Raw genomic sequence first — 23,614 nt, forward strand, 5'->3', positions numbered from 1 at the left:
GTGGATGCATCTGTGGAGCTTGCAAATTGAACTGCAGGTTGTGGCTGCTTACTTTTATACCTTTATGAAAGTAGATCTCCCTCTCCTGAGGGTCAGTGGGTTTATGGGATCTGCATGGTCTGTGAGTCACAGATGTGCTCCACAGCGGCCCTCAGACATGGTTTTCTCTCCTAGAATATTGTTGTTTGGGAAAATACAGTTGCCTTTTGCTTTCTTGGGGATAGTAGGAGCTATGGCTGCTTCTCCCTGTCTTTGCCAAGTCTCCTCTCTCTGGCAGTTGAAGAGCAGGTGGGTCCTTCTTAGGGTGCCCCATTAATTCAGTCCCAAGAGCATTGTGCTCTGTCCCCATCCTGGTACCTTGAAATCCATTTAACCTGCCCATTCCTCCTTTTCCACAGTTCCTTTTCTAACCTGTCACGCTCCCAGAACATGATAGACACCATGCTGACCGTTTCCCAAATGGATCCTATGGCTTTCTTGCTCTGGTGGGGTTCTCTCTGCTAAGGGAACTTCAGGTCCAGGGATCACATCTCATCTCTGAAGTACTTTTTCAGTTTAGGGACTCTGAACCCTGACCTTGGCATAGATTCACCACAGAAAAATAGATTTTGCATTTTGCCAGGAGGAATATTTTGGTGGGCAGATGATCCACCATGGGCTTTCTCCAAGAACATATGTCTTGTTTCATTGTTGTAATCATAATTTCATATGTTTTATTTTACTGTAATTTCTCTGTCTCGCTCCATCCCTGAGACTGATGGTAAGGAGGACGTGGCCCCCACAGGAGCTGGCTTGACACCCTTAGTACCATCTGAGAACTTGCCAGGGCAGGAGGAGATCCCTGTGGGAGGACTTGGCACCAGGGGCTGTTCTTGTTGTCACTGCCTGGAGCAATTCACCCACGAGCCTTTTCATCCCCCTGTGACAGTGAGAGCAGCTGGACCAGGACACCACAGTTCTGCACTAAATGTGTTACTCAAAGCTCAGAGCCACATTCCTGACACCAGATGCCCTTGGGCTGCAAGCCACCGTGGCCCTGGGCTCTGTTCTCTGTGCTCTTCTCCAGGGCACTTTTTATTAGCCCCATCCTTTTTCTGGGAGCTAATACTCCCAGCAGACTTAACCCTGTATGAATTCTCACTGTCAGCAGTCTCTCCTTCCCTTTTTCTGCACAGCCTGTATGATTCCTCCAGCTGGGAATTGATGACGACTGTTGAGACAGTCCCAAGATGTTCAGAAGAAGCCGATGGCTCCCGCCTTCTGCTCACAGTCCAGAAACCTTTCCCCTCATTCCCAGGTTCTAGGTCAAGATGGAGTTTTCCATCGCTCAGGGCCCTGTCCCAGGGGTGCTCTGCTCACACAGGAAGGGGTTTGGTCTTCTTGCTCTTCTGTCCCTCACCATGTCTGTGGAGAGACATCAGAATACCTGGTTTCTGCCCCCAAAAAGGGGAAGGAAAGTCTGAGCAGCATTTCTGATGCCCACAGAGATATGTCCTGTGGTAGCTGTGAAACCAGGAAACATCTTCCTGCCCTTTTTGCCACGTTTTCAAGTGCAAGGGTTGGCTGAGCCGGCCCACCCTACAAAGAGACTCAGAGAGGGGTTCCTTCCACAGGAATTTAAAGCTGTGGCTTTCACACTTGCAGATTTGGTACTGCTGCAGCTCTGAAATGATCAGACCAGGACAGGAAGCTCACCAGAGAAAGACATTTCGGTTGCCTTTGGAAAGCTGGAATGTGTCATCTTCCCAGAGGGGGTCTCTGGCTCGAGGGGCTGGAGATTTCCTGACTGGCAGAGCAGTGATAAGGAGTTTATCAAGCTTGGTGTCCAGCAGCCAGAATGGTCAGAAAGTGCTCAGCTGCCTCTTTCTTTGTGGATTCCTCCGTCAGAAAACACATTTGCTGAAACTAAAATCTTCTTCTAAGAATTCAGGCAAAGGTCTAACCGGGAGAGGCTTTCTGCTTCCAAAGGAGGGAGTTGCTGGGTAAGGGAGTGAGAGGGATTCACTTAATTGAACAACCAGCTCAGCTGAAATGCAGCATAACCCACGTCGTGTCCTTGCTCCATCCTGCTCATCGGAGCGGGAGTGACTCACACAAGGATCTGTTGGATCCTCATCCTGCCTTGGCACAGGGAAGTCCCTGAGCCCAAAAATCCCCTAATCCAGGCAAATTCTCCGGCATGTGTAAGGTGACAAGCCAACATGCCAGTGGGGACAGGAGTCACCTGCTGCAGAGAACCTGCAACCACCCCCAAATGTAACAAAGCCTGGCCCTTTCCAAATCTGCTGGAATCAACATCAGCACTAGAGCTATGATTCCGTGGTCAAAAGATGAGAACAAACATTTGTGACAGGACAAAAGGTGATGGTTTTAAACTGAGGGAGAGGGTTGATTTAGATGAGATAAAAAAACATTTTTTTTACCATGAGGCTGGTGAGGCCCTGGCACAGGGTGCCCAGAGAAGCTGTGGCTGCCTCTGGACCCTTGGAAGTTTCCAAAACCAGGTTGTTGCAGAGATGTCCTCTTTGATTTGTGTTCTTGTCATGAGCAACATGGGTTGTTATTCCTTGTGCTTTTTTCCCACCTGGAAGAACAGGGTGGTAACACAGGTATTCTTGTTCTTACTGACTCCTAGGCCAGAGGCACAATTGTCAGCATGTGGGGAAGGCAGGTATGAATGAGCAATCCTTCAGAAGCACCTCTCCATTTCTTTATTTTTTTTTTCTTTCAGAATCTCCTGAAATTGGGCCCTCAGTCGTGGTGCACACGACAGTGACCTTTGGAAGTGAGCACCTGGACTCAGACCCTGCAGAGGTGCAGCAGATCATCCTCAGCCACCTGCAGAGGATTGTGCCCTCCCTGCCCGAACCCAGCAGCATCAAGTGCCAGAGATGGAGATACTCCCAGGTACTCCCTGCTGGGGCTGTGTGTTCCATCCTCAGGGAGCAGGAGAAGAGAGGATGGTTGCTCAATATCCATAACACATTCCTCCACGTAGCCATGAGCAGCATCCAGGGCTGGCCAGCAAAAGCCAGGTCGTTTTTAGCCATTTTTTTTAACATTTTGGGCCTGGCTCAGCAGTGAGTTAAGCAGCTCTCTTGGTAAGGAGGGTAGGAGTAGTGTACAGGAAGGAAGTGAATCCCACGTAATTCAGTGGGATTTTCACTGGTGCTTAAAAATCATGACTAAATGCATCTCTCTGCATCCAAAAGTATGTGGTATTATTAGCAAAATTCCCACCCTACCACAAAAGAGCAGAAGTACAGACGTGCTAATTGTGATTATTTGATTTGGCCTAGCTCAATTTAACAGAATGTTATGCAAAAAGTATTTGAAAGTAAACTACCTAAGGGTAATAATAGCAAAATGTGTATATTTTGCTGTCTTCTTTTAAAAATCCAAGGAAATTGTTGGCGATTTCCTGAAGTATTGGAGTGTATCTCCATGTTTACCCAAAGCCTCTCAGATTTAATTACATTGGTGAATTTGAACGTGGAGGTTGACACAAAATATTTACTTTTAAAGCAGTCCCCTAAAAATTTTTCCTTTTTTGAAGTTTCTGTGGATGGATGTTGTGGAGTCTGCTCATACCCCTTGATCTGCATCCAATTTGGGAACCTGGTCTCGTTAGCACAAAGTTTATTTTTCTGCGAGTAAAGTATTGGTGGATTGCAAAAGCAACCTTAGCACGGGTACTAATATTTATATAAAACATATCAAAATTGTGGTGTGTTCTCTGAGTCCCTCTTTATCAGTTCAGGGGGGAGATTTTGGGAAAACCAGGTTAAGGTTCCCTGGTTGTGGCATCTGCTCTTTTCTCCTGCCTTACCTGCTGCGGACTGCTGGTGCTCACGAGAGCTGTGGGTGGGAGCGGGGAGAAGAGTTGGATCCAGCTCTGGAAGGGGCTTCCAAACCCCATCCAGCTCCTGCTTCTGTTGCTCTGACTCCAGCAGCTGCTGGTGCCACAGGAGGAATTATCAGCAGTCTGTAATTTGGTGGATGAATGTCAATATGTCTTAGGTTGCAAATAAGCCCCAGGAGGTCAGACCCGTTATCTCAGTAAAGAGATCTCTAATGCCACCCTATAAAATAATCACTGCCTAAATGAAATATCTGGGGCAGAGCTCCCTCTTTCTCCTAAAGCTCTCTTTACTTTCAATTATAATAAGCTGTTGCCACAGAGGCCAGGGGAACTGTTAAGATGGGTGCATCTTTCCCCTGACTCTTTTAGATGGGATTTATCCTACTTGTTAATTAAATCCGGCTGTAACATCCTTCACATGGCCAAACACAATCCTGGGATTAAAATGCAGACATTACAATTATCCATGGCAGATGAGAGATTAGGACTTCCAAAATTCTACTGACACTACTTAGCAGCACAGCTGCAGTTCTGGATCCCCTTGCTCTAATTATGGTGAAGGCACCATTAGCATTCAGAGCCAACAGCTTCCCAGCCCACCGTGTGTCTTTGGCAGAGTCACTTTATGTGGATTTACTGAGGCTGGAAAACACCTCCAAGATCATCAAGTCCAACCTTTGACCAAATACCAGGAGGGGTAGGAGCTGCATGGTACAGCCAGCATCAAATAAGCACTGGGTAGCCAAGAAGAAAGGATGCTCAAAAAAGACTTTTTCTGCCAAGTCTTTCTGCATTGTTTGTACTCAGCTCGATCTGTAAGAAAAATTCAGGAGTAAATAAAGTATTGACTTAAAACTGGTCACAAGGGGAATCTCTCTCTGGATTTGCCATACCTGGATGGACTCCTCTGTTAAGCTGAATAAAGGATAAGGGCTTGCTGATTTTGTCCTTTGAAGAGATGCTAACACCAGTAGCAGAAAATGCAGCCAGCAACATAAATGTGGGTTCTTTGCAGCTCATCCACACTTGGCAGTGGCAGAGAATGGCTGGCTCCTCAGTGGCCAGCTGAGGGTACATTTGAATCCGTGGAAAAATGCCCTGGATTTAGCAAGATTCCTTGGAAGCTGACAGTCCCAAGAGGGGATACAGTAACAGCTTACTGGGTGGGAATCCAAGAAATGATCAAAAGAAAATTGTACTCTCTGTATCATGCTTTAGCAGGTTGGGCACCAGGAGGAATTTCTCCATGGAAAGGGAGCTCAGGCCTTGGCAGGGCCTGCCCAGGGAGGTTTGGAGTCCCCATGTCTGGAGGTGTCCAGGGAAGGGCTGGACGTGGCACTCAGTGCTCTGGGCTGGGGACAAGGTGGGGATCAGGCACAGCTTGGACTCCATGGGCTGGGAGGGATTTTCCAGTCTCAGTGATCCTGGGATTCTGTGATCCCAGAGACAGGAGGTTCTCTTTCCTGTGTTGAACCCATCTGGGATTTTGCAAGCCCCACTTTGTTGATGTGAGATCACCCTCACACCTTTTTCAGTCTCTACACCGGGGTCAGATGAGTCACTCCTACTGAGACTGGCTTCTCTTAAAGTTTCTTAATTTCCACACGCAACAAAGTTTTACTCTTAATTTACTCTTAATTATTCAACTCCCAGAAATAAGTATTGTGTTATGGTATTTTGATGGTTAATGTTTGGATCTGCCTTTTGGAGTGGGAGGCCAGGCTGGACAGGGCTTGGAGCACCCTGGGCTAGTGGAAGATGTCCCTGACCATGGCAGGGGCTGGAACAAGATGAGCTTTAAGTTCCCTCCCAACCCAAACCACTCTGTGGTTCTGTGATGTGCTTCTCAGGAATTCAGACATTTCTGGTGTGAAATTCAGGTGAATAAAAGACTTTCTCTCCCCATTCCCTTCATGTTTTTCATTTCCAGGTTACAAGGGCTGTGCCCAATTGTCCAGGACAGATGATTCTTCACACTCAGCCTCTCCTGATCTGTGGGGGTGATGGATTCACTCGTTCCAACTTTGATGGCTGCATAGAGTCTGCCATGAGCCTTGCACAGGCTGTGAAGCCTCATTTACAGCAATTTCAAAGTCAGGCTGCTAAACTTCCTCTAGATTTGCTATGAATTTTGCTGTGATGGATTGAATTTGAACATCATCTTACAAAAAACAAATAAAGGAAGATGTATCGGTGTGCTGGAATAATTACTGGGATGGAATTAAATTGAATTTTCCAGGATCTGTGCTGAGAGTGGTTATTTTGATTGAAGTAAGATTTTCCCTGGCTCTAGGCAGGGGCATGGATCTCCAGCACTCTTGCCAGGTCTCCTAATACTTTTACAGAATAATGAAAATTATGTCAAGCAGAGGACCCTGACTTGAAGTGGCACAAAAATCCATAAAGCTGCAGAGTTTGTTCCTGGGAAACTCCTTATTTACTCCTTGTCCTAGTGACAGGACAAGGGGGGAATGGCTTCCCTCTGCCAGAGGGCAGGGATGGATGGGATATTGGGAAGGAATTGTTCCCTGGGAGGGTGGGCAGGCCCTGGCACAGGGTGCCCAGAGCAGCTGTGGCTGCCCCTGGATCCCTGGAAGTGTCCAAGGCCAGGTTGGACTTTGGGGCTTGGAGCAGCCTGGGACAGTGGAAGGTGTCCCTGCCCATGGCAGGGGGGTGAAACGGTGTGGGCTCAGAAATTACTCAGAAATTATGCAAGAAATAACTCATTTATTCTAAATTGGGTTTTAACTTGCCCTTCCTTTTCAATCACGTGTAACAAGTCTGGTAGCTCTCTACCACAGCACTAAAAATAACAAAATTTAGCAGACAGAATTTAAACCATTACAGAGTACAGTCCAGCCTCTGTTTTTCTTACTTTACCCCTGCATTCCACCCAAATCTGACATCCTGGATCACAGCACCTGACCACTGTGATTTACAAAATGCCTCTGGCCATTTCTAGTGGAGTATTTTAAGTGACACTAAGAATTTAAGACTTGTTAATTTTAACAGTAGGCAGAAAACTGGATGTAAGGTGTCTTTGACTCAACACTGTGTTGTTCCTCTCAGATGGATTTCTCTGAAGGGATGTGATGCTCTTCCAAGGGCTTTGTATCAGCAGCAGCCACTGATACCTGGAGTGACAGGTCAGTGGAGATGTCTCTGGCTCTGTCCTTTCAGCAATCCCTCAGCTTTTGGTCACCCTGATGCCTCAAAGTACCCTTTAATAAGCAAATCACAGATTCAGAGATGTTTTTGGAGTCGTGAGATTTTCAATTTGGAGCTTTTTCAAATCCTGGTGAGTCTCAGATTGCTCCTTCCTCATATCCCAGACTCATGGAGGTGGGAAAAGCCCTCCCAGGGCTGTGCCTGATCCTCACCTTGTCACCAGAGCACCGAGTGCCACGTCCAGCCCTTCCTTGGACATCTCCAGGGATGGGAACTCCAAACCTCCCTGGGCAGCCCCTGCCAAGACCTGAGCTCCCTTTCCTGGAAGAAATTCCTCCTGGAAATACCGTGCCAGTCTACCAAAATGCCTCTGTTCTGCAGCATCCCTCCAGATTAAGATGATTTAGATAAAAATTGCTTGGCTTTTTTTTTTTTAAGGTGGAGAGGAAAAGTTGTTGGATGTGTTGTGCTCCCTGGGCAGTGGGAATGTGGGAGCAGGGAGATGTGGAATTCCCACACAAGGCGGGTGACAGGGAGATGTTTCAAAGAGGCCACTGTGTCCAGAAGGGTGGCAACAGAAGAGACTTGTCTCGTTGATTTCCTGGGATTTCATCCCTGATTTTCGATTAACTGGCAGATCCATCCACTCCAGCCACTCTCTCCCTGTTCCCAGACAAGGGGGATGGCTGTGTCTGCCCTCAGCTGTGCCCAGAGAATTGGAATTGCCCAGAGAATGTGGAATTAGAGCCTTCCAGCTCCCAGACCAAGATGTTCTCTTCTTCCTCCTCACAAGGAAAGCCGGGGCCATGAGTTTGCAGTTCCCAGCTGTGGTAACTTCCACCCAGGGAACGCCCCTTGGCAGGGCTGGCCACTGCTCTTACAGTGGGAATGTGGGAACAAGGCTGCAATGGATGGATCTGCCAGTTAATCAAAAGTCACATCCATCCAGGGAAAACCCCAGGAAATCAACCAGACAAGTCTCCTCTGTCTCCAGAGACCTGGGCCGTGTTTTTGCGCAAGCGTATGAAAATAAATTGAAAGATTAATTTAGGTTTGGAGACTTGGGGTTTTTGTTTGGGGTTCTTTTTTGTTTGTTTGTTTGTTTTAAAATTCCTTTTGAAAGGCAGCTGCAGGTGGGAGGTTCTGCCCAGCTGAAAGCACCCCTGTGACCACATTTCCTCTTGGTGGAGGGGCCGTGTTGTGCTGGTACAGCCCCAGGCTCAAAGCAGGGGTCTCTGCTGCTCACCCTGGCAGAGGAGTTTCCTCCTCGAGTCCATGCAAGGAGCAGCAACCTGAACTTGTGCCACCCAAAGCGTGTCTGGGTCACCAGCCCCAGCCTGGCACCGAGGACTCTGTGCCTGCCTGGGCTCGGCTGCCAATTCCGGAGTGACCAACTCCGAGGGGCCGGTGCCTCCAGAGGAGGCTGTGACATGCCATGAGGAGGCTGTGACATGCCATGAGGAGGCTGTGACATGCCACAAGGAGGCTGTGACATGCCAAAAGGAGGCTGTGACATGCCATGAGGAGGCTGTGACATGCCATGTAGAGGCTGTGCTGGAACCAGGAGCCCAGGTGCTCCCAGGGAAGGACCAGGGCACTCTCTGAGCTGCCCAGCGAGCACCTTGAGCCCCTGTGCAGAGATTTCCCCGGAGCCAGAGCCGGTTTTGTCTCTAATCCATCCTCTGGCTCAGCTGTGCCGTCCCTAAGCCGCTTTGTGTGGCAGAGCCGAAGCCCTGAAATCCCGGAGCCTTCTGCTGCCGCCGTGCCCGGCTCACTGCAGCGCCTCCCTCTCAGCATCCTTGGGATTTGCGCTTCATTCCCACATCCAGGTGGGAATCAGCCGGTGGTGACACCTCCGCCGAGGAGGAGGAGGAGGGAGGCTCCTCTTGAAAAGCAAAATTCCTCCCCTGGAGGCAAATAAATGGAAACAGGGAGAGAGTTACGGCTCAACCCCAGCGGAGAGATTTTATGTGGAGTAAAATGGGGGTGCAGGGCAGGTTGCTGTCATCTTGGAGGCTGTGGTGATGAACCCCGCAGAGACCCCTGGAAAGCCTCGTGATTCTCCTCATTTCCCAGTTCTCATCCTAAGCGTCACCACGGGAAAACCCAGCCAGGTGCTTGTGGCTGTCCCCGACTGCTCCCAACATCTGGGAAAGCGCTTTTTAGTGCCGAGGCTTCCCGGGGGGCGAGCGGACAGCCCAGGCTGTGGGAAAGCCAGCCCGCTCCGCCGTGCCCCTGCCACCCCACGGCCGAGCCGGGGACTCTGCGGTCAGCCACGGCTCCGTGTGACATTTTCTGCTGTGCACAGGGCACCTCCTGCCTCACCTGGCCCGGAGCATCCTTCCTTCGCTGTCAGCCGCCGCATCTCCCCGCGGGGCCCTGGCGCTCCCGCGGCTGCGGAGCAAAGATGCCGCCACCTCCTCTCCTCTCCTCTCGGGCCGTGATGCTCGCTCCGGCTTTCACCATCCTTTTGCAGCCCAGATTGGAGGGGAAAAAATATTTCTTCTTTTTTTAGGAACGTGGTGGGCAGTCAGCGCTGGAATATAGGTCAGCCTCTGTCCCGGCACTGCTTGCCTTGCCCGGAGCGCAGGGAAAGGGGATGAGCTGGCAGGAGAGGAGGGGATCAGCCGCTCTCCTTCACCACCTTCTCCCAGCGCAGAAAATCCCAGCTCAGCACCTGGAAGCTGAGCGAGTTCCCGTTTGCAGAGAGCCATTTGCACCTGGCGGCTCCCCGGCACGGGAGGGATGGAGCCTCGGGAACACGCCGGGACAAAGGGATTTTTGTTCTCCAGCTGTTCACAGATGTGTTGTTGCAATAACCACGGGCTGTGAGCGAGCCTGGTGCAAACCCTGGATCACCAGCGCCCTGCATCCCGGTCATTGGGGGTTTGCACCTGTGTAGCGCAAATCCCACTTTCCTTTGAGTAAAAAAGCAATCCTGGGGGCCAGTTTGGGAGTGCAGGCTGCAAGCATGGCAGGATGGGAACAAATAGAAATAATCCCCTCAAATATCGCGGCTCCAGCCGATCCCCTGGCCCTTGCCAGGAAAGGATTCGCCAAAGGATTTTTTGAGAAGCTCGAGGTTGAGGAGAAACCCGGGGTTTCTGGAGAAACCCGGGGTTTCTGGAGAAAACTGGGGTTTCTGCCCCAAACGTGGCTGGAGATGGTTCCTGGCTGCTTCTCCAGGTAAAAGAGCTCATCTTAATTCCACCCCCTGCACCGTGTGCTGGAACTGGGAAGTGAAACAGCAAATGCAAGGGACCCATCCCGGTCCCGGTCCTGGTCCTGGTCCTGGTGCTGGTCCTTGACTGACCCTTTATCAACCTGCTGCTCTGGGGTGGATTTTCTTTAGGTGTCCTGGGCTTTTCCCTTAGAGCTTAACTCGCAGGTAGGATTGATGCTGAGCGAGCAGCTCAACTCCAGAGAGAGGAATTTGGTCGGGCAGGGAGAATTTCAGGGACAGTTCATGCCCCAGCCACACGGCCAAGAGATCCCTGGGCAAGGAGGGGACATGATTTGGAGGAGTGTATTTTCCTTTGCTCAAATCTGCCTAAAAATAAGTGAATTTTTCTTATAGGACTGGTCTTCTTTTGTCCTTCCTGCCTGCAAGTATTGTTTTTGAATTTGGTCAGTAAGAGAACAAACTTTTTTTGTATGGATAATTAAAAAAAAAAAAATAAAATTTTTTTTCTTCTGTTTTTCCCTGGGGATCTTAAATGGAGATGAATATTCTCTGATGCAGTGTACACACAGAGGCCTTCATGTGGGGGTGCTCAGCCTGGCCTGGGTCCAGGTAGTCATTTTGAGAAGGATAAGATATCCACCTCCTAAACTAGTGAGAAAAACAGAGCTGGGACACTGCGAGGCAGATTCTCTGCATGGATCTGTGAGCACAGGGTGCTAAAGAAATCCCCGCTTCCAGGGAGCGGCCAGAGGGTTAATTTTGGCTCCCTCTGCCTCACTTTATTCTTTGAATAATGAAATTAGTTGTTCCAGAGTCTTTTGAAGGGCTGAGCTGAGCCTTCTTGCAGAACAATACATGCTGTGCTCTCGATGTGAGTGCCCTTATGGTGAACTTTGAGCTACACATCTGCTATAAAGAACTAACTCTTATTCCCAGTTGGCCACGGCTAGGAAAGGATTCCGGCTCCATCCACGCCTCGGCACAGTTCTGTTTGCTCCATGGAAGCCTGGCCTCGGAGCAGAGGGGTAGGAACCATTTGGAAACCTCGTTAAAACGCCCCGGCACGTTCAGCGCTTTCCTGGGCCGAGGGAGAGCTGGAGATGAGCCCTGCAGGAGCTGAGCACGCGACTGAGCTCCAGCCCATTCCCAGCAAAGCCCCTTAAATCCGGCATTAGCTTCCCAGCTGTGCTGAGAGGCTGCATGAGGAATTCCCTTGGGATGCTTTTGGTTGGTGTTTAGAGAATTCCAGAACCACTGAGGCTGGAAAATCCCTCCCAGCCCATGGAGTCCAAGCTGTGCCTGATCCCCACCTTGTCCCCAGCCCAGAGCACTGAGTGCCACGTCCAGCCCTTCCCTGGACACCTCCAGACATGGGGACTCCAAACCTCCCTGGGCAGCCCCTGCCAAGGCCTGAGCTCCCTTGCCATGGAGAAATTCCTCCTGGTGTCCAACCTGAGCCTCCCCTGGCACAGCTTGAGGCCGTTTCCCCTTGTCCTGTCCCTGTTCCCTGGCAGCAGAGCCCGACCCCCCCTGGCTGTCCCCTCCTGTCAGGGAGTTGTGCAGAGCCAGAAGGTTCCCCTGAGCCTCCTTTGCTCCAGGCTGAGCCCCTTTCCCAGCTCCCTCAGCAGATTTGACTTTTTGGCAAAGCTGGTCCAGCAGGCTTCACTTGACCTGCTCACTTTGTAGTCCCTGCTGCTGGGGCTGAGGGATGCCCAGGATGGGCAGCGAGGGTGCTGAGGACCTGGCACAGGGTGCCCAGAGGAGCTGTGGCTGCCCCTGGATCCCTGGGAGTGTCCAAACACAGGGCTTGGAGCACCTGGGATAGTGGAAGGTGACCCTGCCCATGGCAGGGATTGGAGTGAGATGGGCCCCTTATCTTTGTAAACCAAAAAAAGCAGGACAATGGTGTAGGAAGGAGACTGAAATGGTGAGAGCACAAGGTGTGGTGGCATCTCCCTGGAGATTTGGTTCCCAAATGGACATGTCATTTGTTAGTTATTGCAGGCAGCACTGATGGCAGCAGTGAAAACAACCAGTGGCAAAATAAGTGGCAAGCTGTGGGTGTCACAGTGTCACCTATACCATCACCAGGTGTCTGCGTGGGATGATTCATGCAGTCACAGTGACTTGGTCACAGGAGGTGTTAGATCAGATGGTTTCTCACACCATCTCATGGAGTTCAACATGAAAAAAGACAAATTCTGTTTCTTTATCCTCCTTGGCTTTTAGGCTTGCTGTTGGCTGTGGATCAGGATGGTCTCATTTGAAATTATTTTCCCCTTACAAGCCTCACTTTTGTCCCTCATCCTCTCAGTTCCTCTTCTTCATGCTGGTGGCACCTCCATCCCACATCAACATCCCTCAACACCTGCAGTGGGAGGTGCTGTGCCCAAAAACGAGATCTTCTCTCCAAAACCAGCCCTTGACCATGTGCTTTTTATCCAAGCCCCTAAATTTGAGTTTGTTGAGTGGAAGTCACGGTGAAGAGCACAGAAACACAGGTTTGGGGCAGCTCAGTCCTCCAGAATCAGGGACTGCTACATTTCCCCCACGTGTTGCAAGAGGAGCAGCTCAGGTTCATCCCAGGAGGCTGAGAAATGGTAAAACTAGGATTTCACTGAGTGCTGGATTCATTCCTGTGTCCTTTTCCTGACGGGACTGACTGCAGCTTGAAGCAGCAGGACTTGACAGGCCTTTTGTCCCTGCCCCAAGGAGCCCACTGGAGCACAGTAATTCCCTCTTCAACACACGGCAAGGAAACCACTTCATAATCTTCTTTTCCAAAGCAATATAGGCCAAGCATCTTGATCCTTTCCTTTTCAGCCTGGATTGGGGATGCTGGACGTGGATCCTGTAATCCCCTGGGATGTCCGGGAGCGTGCACCCTTCGCTCTGCAGGACTCGGATCAGAATCCTGCTGCAGCTCCTGCCTGGAGACCTGGGTTTGAAGGGCAGGATCTGAAGGGGGTCCAGGAGCTGAGCTGCTCCAGTTTGAGCAAAGCAACCAAGAGGGGTCTTTTTCCCCTGGTGGAAAAACCGCTGGAGATGGCTGCCGTGGAAAAGCGGAGTTATTGCCAGACACGGAAATGTTTCCTGATCTGTTTACTAATATTTGGTGCTCCTTTCTGGATGGGGCTCAAACCGAAATCCAACCACACGCGTCAGCAACTTCCTGCCCTCCTCCCCAGCCTGGGCTCCTGCACCCGGGGGAGCAGCAGGGGTGGGAAGAGCTGGTGAGAGGCGAGGAGGGAATTGGGTTGTTGTTTTCATCTGGCAGGAGCTGTGGCAGGGATGCTGGCGCCAGGCCCTGCTCGGAGGGGCACAGGGACAGACCAGAGGCGTTTGTTGCATGCCACGGTCCCCGGCCGGGTCGTGGCAGGAGGGCTCGGACAGGCCCTGCCCACCCAGCCCCTCGGGCAACCCAAGCCCGTGCCAGGCCAGTTCCTAATGGCAAATAAATAGGATCTTACAATCGTGTCTTTATGATGGGGATGTTTACAGCTGTCCCAGGCTGTGGGGGAGGGATGGGAGGGACGGCCAGATCGCGGCTCCCGAAAGGTCATCGCGGCACACGGGGCTACCGTAACCCTCCGACTACAGCAGGCCTTGGGCTCCCTGCTGGATCAGCCATCCCCAGCACAGAATGAACAACGCTCAAAGTGCCTGTTGTTCCTTGCAGCTATGCTAAAACCAAGGCTTTTCACCTTTTACTTTCACCGAAGGTTCTTCCGTGTTTGAGGTTTTGGTATTTTCCTGTCTGGACAAAAAGCAATGGGATCTGGTGTTTTACTTCCCTGCTCTGCTTGAATCATAAAATTACTGGTGAAGAGAATGGTTTGGGTTGGAAGGGAACTTAAAGCCCATCCAGTACCACCCCTGCCATGGGCAGGGACACCTTCCACTATCCCAGGCTGATCCAAGCCCCGAAGTGCAACCTGGCCTTGGACACTTCCAGGGATCCAGGGGCAGCCACAGCTGCTCTGGGCACCCTGTGCCAGGGCCTGCCCACCCTCCCAGGGAACAATTCCTTCCCAATATCCCATCCATCCCTGCCCTCTGGCACTGGGAAGCCATTCCCTGTGTCCTGGCACTCCAGTTCCTGACGAAATCCCTCTCCAGCTTCCCTGTAGACCCTTCAGACTCTGCAAGGAGCTGTGAGGTCCCCAAACAACTTTCTCACAGCCCCAGCTCTCCCAGCCTGGCTCCACAGGGGAGGTGCTCCAGTTCCCTCAGCAGCTTGGTGCCTTCTCTGGACCTGCTCCAACAGTTCCACGTCCTTCTTTTCTTGGAACACCAGAAATGTGCACAGGAACTTTCCCTGCCCAGTTGCGCTCCTCAAGGGAGCTGCTGGCTCTGAAAACCCACCCTGAGCACTGGGCAGGAGGGCAGACAGCCTTCTCAAGTCCTCTTTAGCTCAAGTCCACACCACTGGGCAGATCCACCCTAATCCAACCTCTCCCTGCCTGCAAGATGAGCAAAGAGCAGCATTTTGCAGGGGACACTCGTTGCTCCACCGGTGTCAGTGCTTCCAGGGCAGCTCCCAGTTTCAATGGCCCCAGGTCTCTGTTCAATAACTTAAAGCTCACCATTTTAATCTCAAGTTCTTATTTATTTGTGGCAGAAATCAGCACTGAGTCTCCACAGAAATTGTTTACTTTGCTGTTGTCAATAGAAACTAAAGGTCAAACAATCAGAGCTGAGCCCGTGCTTCTAACTCAGTATCTGTTTATATTTTTGCTGATGAGTATTAATAAAAATATTTGTTTGGCCAGGGAGGCTTCACAGCTAAAACAAAGGTGGCCATGTAGTTGAGAAGTGTGGGAAAATAATCCAAGCCTACAGCTTGCATCCCAGCCTGGCTGAGGCACCACAGCCCTCACAAAAATATCTCCTGGATCCCTCCATCTTCTTGGGCAACTCTTTACACCTTTAAAAAAACAACTGTGCAGGATCCATTGTAGCTTTTTAATGAGAGAAGGGCAAAGGAATACACCTGGGGACTTTGAAAATAGCCCTATCTGGCACAACAAGCAATTTTCTCTGGCTTCCAAACTTTCCATTTACAAGAGTTTTGTATACATGGCTTAAGCAAAGCTTTGGGGTTTTTCTCTTTCATTCTTTTGTGTCAGATTCTAGTTTCCTTGGGGAAGAAATTGAGGGAGGAGAGGAAAAAGCATCTAAGGAGTCAAAAGAGGGTTGTACTTTTTAGATGCTTGAGCCCTCTCACTCCACCTTGTTCCACCTCTGCCAGATCCTGCCCAGGTCCCCTTTGGTGCACCAAAACCTCTTCCTTCCTTGTGTGAGATGGATTAGAGAAGACAGGCTCTGGTATTTTGGAAATGAATTTGTGATGCCTGGGTGATGGTTAAGAGCTCTTGTGTCATCAGTAATTAAAGCCCACTTGTCTCTCCCCAGTGAAGAACCGAGATTGTTTTGCTGAGTCTCAAACAATATCAGCCGCGAGCGAACTCCGGTGCCTGAAACGAGGGCTCACTGGAATGAAACCTGCCTCAAACTGGGGGGAAAAAAGAGCTTGGAGGTCTCATTTTGAAGTCACCTGCTCAGTACCTCTTTGGGTTCAAAGGGTGCAAAACTTCAGTAGCATCACACGATGCCATGCGTTAGCACGGGGCTGTGAGTAATTCCGAAACCCTCACCTCTGAGGTGGAGCCAAATGACACAAAGTGAATCACCCAGAAGCCCGTGACCCTTTTCTGCTGGCAAAAGAAGCTGTGAACACAGGTTGCAAGTGGCACAGGTTTCAAGTTTCTCTGCTTGTTCAGCATTTTGGTTGGCTGGGCTTTTATCCTGCCAATATTGCTCAGCAGTTGGATCCCGAGGCAGCTTATGTGTAGTTCTTTTACTCAGAAACCTGGGACCACAGGTGTTCTGAAACAGAATGCTTTGGGGGAGTTGAATTTTTCCATCCCCCAGTCTCTGAACTCTGGGCTTCATCATCAGGTGCTCAGCTTGAATGAGGATATAAAGCAGAAATCACTTGCTCATCACATCCGTCCTCACAAGGGAAGGTCTCTTTGATTTCCTGTGTCAGAAGAGCGTGACAATGTCTGTATTGTTGCAAATCCCCTGAGCCCAGTGTCCCGTCTTGAACTCTGCCCAAATACCCGGGGAAAGGTGCAAGAACAAGAAAAACGTGCAGGGAAATTTCACCTGGGGGCTCTCGCAGCTTCTGGCACTTTGCTGCTCAGGGATTTTATGAAGTGGGTCATTTTGGAAGCCATCAGCACCCTGGAAGGAATTCCTCATTCATTAACTCATTCATCACCCTTTTAAACTCACAAAAACTCCTCACATCCCCAACAAAACTAGGGGACTCTGCAGGGGAAATGTGTGTCCTGAGAGCAGCACCCTTCTCCTGCCCAACCTGAACCTGTCTCCAGCTGAAGTTGGTGCCATCTGCTTCACTCGAATTTCTCATAGCTGGGCCTGTCATAGGCAGCAGGACAGATCTGGCTTAAATAGCTCCTCCTACAGAAGCCATTCCAGTTCTTTCATCCTTCCCAAAGCTTTCCCAGCTCTGTTACCTCCCTTCAGAGATGGGAAGACTAAAACTGCTCGCAGCATCCAAGTCCCAGGGGTGTGGTGAATTTGTGCTGCAGCATCATGGTGCTCTCCCTTCCTCTGCTGGCAATTCCTCATGGCGTTATGGCTTTGTTTGGATGCTCCTGTTCTTTCCAGAGACCATCCATCAGAATATAGGGATGTCATTCTGGAGTGCTGAGAGCAGTCAGAGCCAATCACCTCACTGGTAGAATTTGGGTTATTTTCCCTTTATGGATCACTTTGCACCCAGTTAATGAATTGATTCCTCCACGTTGTCCTTCAGCTTTACCATCCTGCATATCCCATTTTTTTCCAGGTAGCCAAGGAATGTGCTGAAAAGCCTGGATTTCAGTCATGTGGGAATTCCACTGCTGCAGCTTGTGCTGGTGAATCTGAGGCTCTGATCCCAAATCCCCCTAGAATTACCTACATCCCCGCTGAGCTCCATCCACACCGGCACCAGGGGCTCCTGATGTTCCCGGGGCGTGGCAGGGACACGCCTGGAAATGGGGATGGGAATGGTGGCACCTGCAGCTGTGCTTTGAACATTGCTTAAATCCTGAGGAATGAGCCTGGAGCTCCAAAAACCTGCATTGACAAGGAAATCACTTGGTTTTGCCTCACACAGGGGCAGCGAGCCAGGGGTTTGCCCTGGTTAATGAGCCAAAATGCTAATAAAGTAAATATCCTCATTTGTGCAGGATTCCTTCTATTTTACATCAGGGACAGCTTGGCCTCCATCCCTCAGAGGGCTATAAACCTGGTAAGACTAAAATAACAGGGGGAGCATCAATCCAAGGAGATGAGGCCAGTATTTTATAGCCAGTGGATGTGTCCTTGTATCCAGTACTGGACAGTGGGGATGGAGTTTAATGGAGTTTAACCACTCCATTACTGTGCTCTTTTAGGAGCATGCCTGGGAAGATGCTGGAGTTCAGCAGCTGAAAACTGAAATCCCAGCACCTTCCCCTGTATTAGCCACTGCTCTGTGCTCAAGGAGAGGTGTTTTTGCAGGGACTTTGGAAAACCCCAGAAAAAGCAAATTCTTTTCTCACACACAGTTACACGGAATATTTCCTGACACAAAATATCTGCTAAACCCCTGCTCAGCCTCAGCTCTGCTGGACATTTTTGAGGTCCCAGGAGCTCCTGACATCTCCAGTGGCATCATCAGAGATTCTCCTGCCCTCTCTGGCAGGCCCCATGGTGCCAGCCCTCTTCCCTTTGGTGGGATTCCCACCCATTCCCACTCTTCCCCCAGCCATAAAGTCCTTTCTTCAGCCCCACCTGCCCTGCCTGGGGGCTGGGACAGCTGGAGGAAGAGGAAAGAGTGTGTTTGGCTGCCCCTACACTTCAAAGGGCTGTTCCAGGGATTTCCTAATTAACCTTACACCCCACTTAAGCAACGTGAAAGCACCGAGGCTGCTCCCCGTGGAGGCACAGCTGGTTTGGGCAGGATATTTTTTCCTATTTGTGTGTGGACATATGGGCTGTGTTAACATTTTGACACGTGGCAAGAAGGGCAGGGGAGGTTCCCTCCTTCTGCAGCATCGAGGACCTTCTCTCTAGATCTGCTGGCTTGGATGGGGAGCATCAAGGGGTTTAAAAGGGGAAGCTGGAGACCTCAGCTCACCCCATGAATGTGAATTTTGCACTGGGGATTGAGCCCTTGGGATGAGGTGGGAGGCCAGCCCCAGGAAGAAGGGAGGGATCCACATCAGGAAATGAGCAGCTCTTGTGCCATCCTTGGGTTGGGCTGGTTTCCAGCTGGGTCTCCAGGGACACAAGTTAAGGTCCCCAGTGCAGTGCACCTTCATTGAGCAGCAAGAGGGCACTTTAGAGCCCAGATCTGGCTGTGTCTCTATTTGTCCCTTGGAGAAAGTTTCTAGAAGAATTGCAAAGGGGAAATAATCATGGAATCCCAGAATGGTTTGGGTTGGAAGGGAGCTTAGAGACCATCCAGTGCCACCCCTGCCATGGGCAGGGACACCTTCCACCATCCCAGGCTGCTCCAAGCCCCAAAGTCCAACCTGGCCTTGGACACTTCCAGGGATCCAGGGGCAGCCACAGCTGCTCTGGGCACCCTGTGCCAGGGCCTGCCCACCCTCCCAGGGAACAATTCCTTCCCAATATCCCATCTATCCCATCCATCTGGTAGCAGGAAGTCATTCCCTGTGTCCTGTCCCTCCAGGTCTTGGAGTCCCTCTCCATCTTTCCCCTGTTTTAATGCCAAGGTTTCCCCTGGCAGGTCAACGTTACTTCCACTGCAGCCCAAAGGAAAGGACTCAGAAATCAGTGATTTCACTTCCATTGTGCCATTATTCTGCCATCTCACCTGCAGCCTGTGGTTGGTGCCATTCCTGTGCTAAGGGGGCTGAGAGGAGCAGAACCTCCCCACAGCTGCCTCAGCCTCTCCGTGAAAACTCCCTCATGAGACTGATTATCAAAATCGAGGTCATGACGCAGGTGTGTTTGAGAAACCCTTTCAAGTGATCAGGGGTGGAGAAAAGCAACAATCAGGGCTTGCTAGATCAGCAAGCTCTGACCTTGCCTGCAAGGTGAGCGGGCCACAGAGAGGAATCAGGTCTGTAGAACAACTTTTAGCACAAAACTGCTCCACTTAGGCAAGAAAAATGACTCTGTAAACCTAAACCAACGAGCAATGGAAACTGAACTTCAGCTTTTTGGGTTCCCACACTTCATAAAATCTGTCTGGGGGGTGGGGGTAATGGTTTGTGAGAATGAAGAAATGCTTCCCATCAGCTGCTGCTTGTCACGGAGGATTTTCAGTATCAGTGATTGGAACACACCCTGAAGTCAGCAAGGGCAGGTGCAGCATCCCCAGGAGCCTGGGGGGCTTGGAGGAGGTCTGCAGCCAGCTCCCCTCTGCCACTGCAGAAGCTGATACCATTTTGCAGCCTGGCACCGTCTCTAAAAGATGGCTTTTAGAGGCTGGACCACCAGTTTGCTCTGCAGTCTGTACCTGTTTCCTTCACCTGGGTTTTCTTCAGCTGATGCTAAAGAGGACTCTGACTCAAAATCAGTGGATTTATGGCCACAGATAAAAAATTCCTCACAGGATTTTTTTAATCTTCCCTGTAACCTCTTTAGATGTGGTATCTGTGCTCTGAGAAATTCACAAGATGAGGACAGGCACTCTTGGTGTCTACACTCATTACCTATTAGGTCATTTTTAATTAAAAGCAATTAATTTTGTGTATTTCCAGAGTAGGAACCAGACCTACCTTGACTTATAATGGGATAACACTCAACAATTCACCAACCCAGATAAACAGCGTGAAAACCAAAAATTCATGGATATTTTGAGAGATGAAGAAGATTGGCAGCCCTCGGGTCACAGGATCAAAACAACCTCAGTTTGTGCCATAAATCTCCATCCCTGGGGGGGTGGAACTGGGCCTGATTCTGGAAAACAAAAGTGCCCTTCCCCAGTGGTCGGTCTGGGTTTATTCTTCTATCAGACAGTCACTTTTGATTAAAAAAAAACTGAGCCTTTTTTCTCTCTTACCGTGAATGCCTCGCACAGTCAAGAAACGGAGATCCTTCCTAACCATAAACACCACATATGATTTTTGCTTGTTGTAGCTGTGGCCAGATGCTGGCAGGCCCTGTGCCCATGGAAATCAGGCACTCTCCTCTTCCCAGCCTCTCCAAGAGCCTCAGCACTGACTCACAGTCAAGGGGAGGAGGGGGGAAACAAGGGAATGGAAAGAACGCAAAGCAACCGCTCGTAGTATTTTATTTCTCCTGGATCTAATGAAAGGGAAGGAGGACTTTGAGACTGAAGACAGTAGAGATCTGATCGTGATGCTGAAGTGTTATTTCTCCTTGGATTTTTCTGTTCCTCCTTTTCAGCAGGCAGGAGTCTGTGGTTTTGGTTCAAACCACTGTTGGGAGGAGCTCCAAAAGCCAAACAACTGAAGGTAGAAATAAAAGCCAGAGGTGAAGGTTTCTTTGGAAACCAAAGAAATCTCTCTGCATTTCAGGCCTCAAGAATTTACCAGAACAAAAAAGCACAAGAGGCAGGTTGTTTTCTGCAAGGCTGTGTCCACAAATAGCCCAAACACACACCTCCCTGAAAGTAAAGATCGGTAAGAGATCATCTCGTTCTATACCCCTGCTGTGAACAGGAACCCCTTCCAACAAACTGTCCAGCCTGGCCTTGGACACTTCCAGGGATCCAGGGGCACCACAGCTTCCCTGGGCACCCTGTGCCAGGGCCTCAGCATCCCCACAGGGAAGGATTTTTTTCTAATTTCAACCCTAAACCTCCTTTCTTTCAGTGTGAAGTTGCTGCCCCTTGTCCTATTACTACACATTCTTGTAAATAGTCTCTCTCCTGTTGTCTGCTCTCTACTCCAGGAACCCCAAACCATGAGTTTTGCTGATCCTCCAGGTGTAACTTGGATTGGCACAAATCCCCAGTGCAGGCAGGCTGCTCTTCCATCAGCTCCAAGAAAATTCCCAAGCATCACCGCCCTGCTGCTAGCGAATTTGGGATCAAGGAGTGCAAATATCTAGAAAGCAAATGAAGTTTGCTGCTCAGACCCTTCACTGAACTAGAGCTGATACCACCATAACTGGGGTTTTCCATGCACCTGAACTGCCCTTCCCGTGGCTTCCCGAGGGTTCCGAGGGGAGACGCTGCCATGCCAGCCCTTGGATCTCCGGAATGCAGGTGGCACAGCCGGATCCAGGGGAGTGGTGCCAGCTGCAGGCTGTGCACAGGGCTGTCAGCACCACCTCCAGACACGGAGTGCTGCAGGGAAGCTCCTGAGCATCAGCCAAGCAGGATGGATTCCAAGCTCCTCATCCATCGCCCGTAACCCTGCCACTCTGGGAAAGGTAGCTCGCCCTCCCTGAGCCAAAAATGGAAAGGATTAGCACATTTTCCACCCCCCAGAGGGAACAGGAGACTGTTTTACCTCTGGAAAATGGGTTGTAGCCACTGGCTCCTTCCTAGGGGATTACATGGCATGCCTTGCCCAGAAATCCGTGCAAGTGGTTTTTGGTAGGGATCCCCAGCCGAGCGCTCCATGAATAACTTCCCAAAGGAAAGGCAGGGAGCCAGCCCAGCAATCCTTCCCCCAGCACTTTCAGGAGGTGGCATTTTGTCAGGAAAGGCAGTGCTGGGGAAGCTGATAACTTGTCCTGGGATCTCCACAGCTCCCAAAAGAGGGGCTGCTCTGGGGAAGCAGCTGGCACAGGGCACCACAGCAGCTCCCAAGGGGATCTCCAGGGCTCATTTCCTTGCTCCTTCCTCAGCCACGCCTTTGTGGCCACAGATTCCCCAAGGTGAGGGTGAGATTGGGAGCCTGGTCAAAGTTCAGTGACCCTTGAGAGCAGAAGGGAGGTTGCAATTCCAGCAGCACACCCAGGAATGGGGGGCAGGCAGTGAATATTTTTCCCTTTCCATAGCTTGCTCTCTGCCCACCACTTTTATCGGTGGTTTTGGTATTTTTTAAATAGCAGCTGTTCCAAAGCCTGACACTGAAGAATTTCTCCCCAGTTTAAAAGCTACCCCTGAGTACAGAAAGCTGAAATTTGGCAGGGAAACCAAGAAGTTCCTTGGAACAGCTTCCTCTGAAAGATTTGGGAGTTCAAAGTTCCACAGCAAGGTTTCACAGCACATTTTGCACCTATTTTGTTTGAAGAGACCCATAAACGACCTGCCCAGGAAGATTTCTTAGCACATTATCCGTGTTGGGAGACCTGAGGTTTGTGGGTGTTTCTCACCCTCTGGGCAGAGAAAGCCAGGGTTGCCAAATTTCCCTGGAAGGCACCGTGGCCACACGGGAAAACCTGCACCAAGGAGGTTTCCAGTGACATTTTATATCTCATGTCCACCAACAGGAGCGGGTACAAGCTCCTAAATTCCCATGAATGGGAAAATCCTCAAAAAAGAAGCCCTAACCAACAGTCCTTGGAGATCACAACAGCTCAGCCACAAAGAAGAGAAGGCCTGGGGTCTTTTCTGCCTTGGGTCGGGGTTGGTTTTATGCTGGGTTTTACACTTGCCCGTGGACCTTGTGTAGTCAAAAATAGAACTGTAAATTCATCATCTGCTTTGTTCTGTGCAAGTAATTCTCTATTCACAGCTCACCCTCATCCTGCAGAGCAACTCACATGCTCTGGTTTGTTACGCCAGCATAGTCTAATTCCAGAGATCACAAAAATAATATTCCAAGTCTAATCCCAAAGAAAGGATTACCAGGGATCAAATCCATTATTTCACCATAAATCCCTTTTATGTCTTTTTTTTTTTTTTCCCCATCAGCGATCAAAGCAAGTGGATTTCAGCTCTAAAATGCTGCTGCTGTACAGCCAGAAGAGATCCTTGCTCAAGGCACAAGGCTTAACATTTACTTGCTTTTTTTTTTTTTTCCCCTCCTTTTTTTTTTTGCACAGTATCAAAGGAGATTTATTTTTTCCCCCTTGCCAAAAATAAAGTCTGGTCTAGATTCTCAGCTGCAGCTGAGAGCACTGGGAAAGAAAGTAGCTACAGCCCATTTTTTGCAGCTTCCTAATCTTGTAGGACAGTTTCTAATCTTCTCAAATTGTCAGCAGCCCATCAGTGCTGTTTCTTCCTTTGACAGTCCAAGATGAAGGGAGAAGCTCTGGCCGTAGTGAGGGGAGGTTTAGAGACCCCCAAAGGGGTTTTTTCCCCCCTCTAAACACAAGGGCAGGCTCAGCTCACCAGCTGCAGTGTTTTTGTCACTGCTGTTGCCCCAGTTTGCTGTGTGATGCTCTGAAATGACACCTTCAGCATCCCACTGCCCAGGGGTGGGACACTGCAGTTCTGATCCTTCTGTTTT

The 23,614-nt window shown here is 50.1% G+C and overlaps 1 protein-coding gene across 6 annotated transcripts in view; it reads left to right on the forward strand.

The window, feature by feature from the left end:
• The window catches only part of RNLS (renalase, FAD dependent amine oxidase), a 52,139-nt gene extending 46,036 nt beyond the window's left edge, over positions 1-6,103 (forward strand). For all 6 annotated transcript variants that reach the window (XM_058841391.1, XM_058841392.1, XM_058841395.1 and 3 more), the window contains 2 exons: positions 2,732-2,907; positions 5,793-6,103. In XM_058841391.1, the coding sequence (XP_058697374.1) occupies positions 2,732-2,907; positions 5,793-5,990 (374 nt within the window). In that variant the 3' untranslated portion in view covers positions 5,991-6,103. The remainder of the gene's footprint in view (positions 1-2,731; positions 2,908-5,792) is intronic.
• Positions 6,104-23,614: the final 17,511 nt, after the last annotated feature.

The sequence above is a fragment of the Poecile atricapillus genome, chromosome 6 (genome assembly GCF_030490865.1).
Source record: "Poecile atricapillus isolate bPoeAtr1 chromosome 6, bPoeAtr1.hap1, whole genome shotgun sequence".
NCBI lineage: Eukaryota > Metazoa > Chordata > Aves > Passeriformes > Paridae > Poecile > Poecile atricapillus.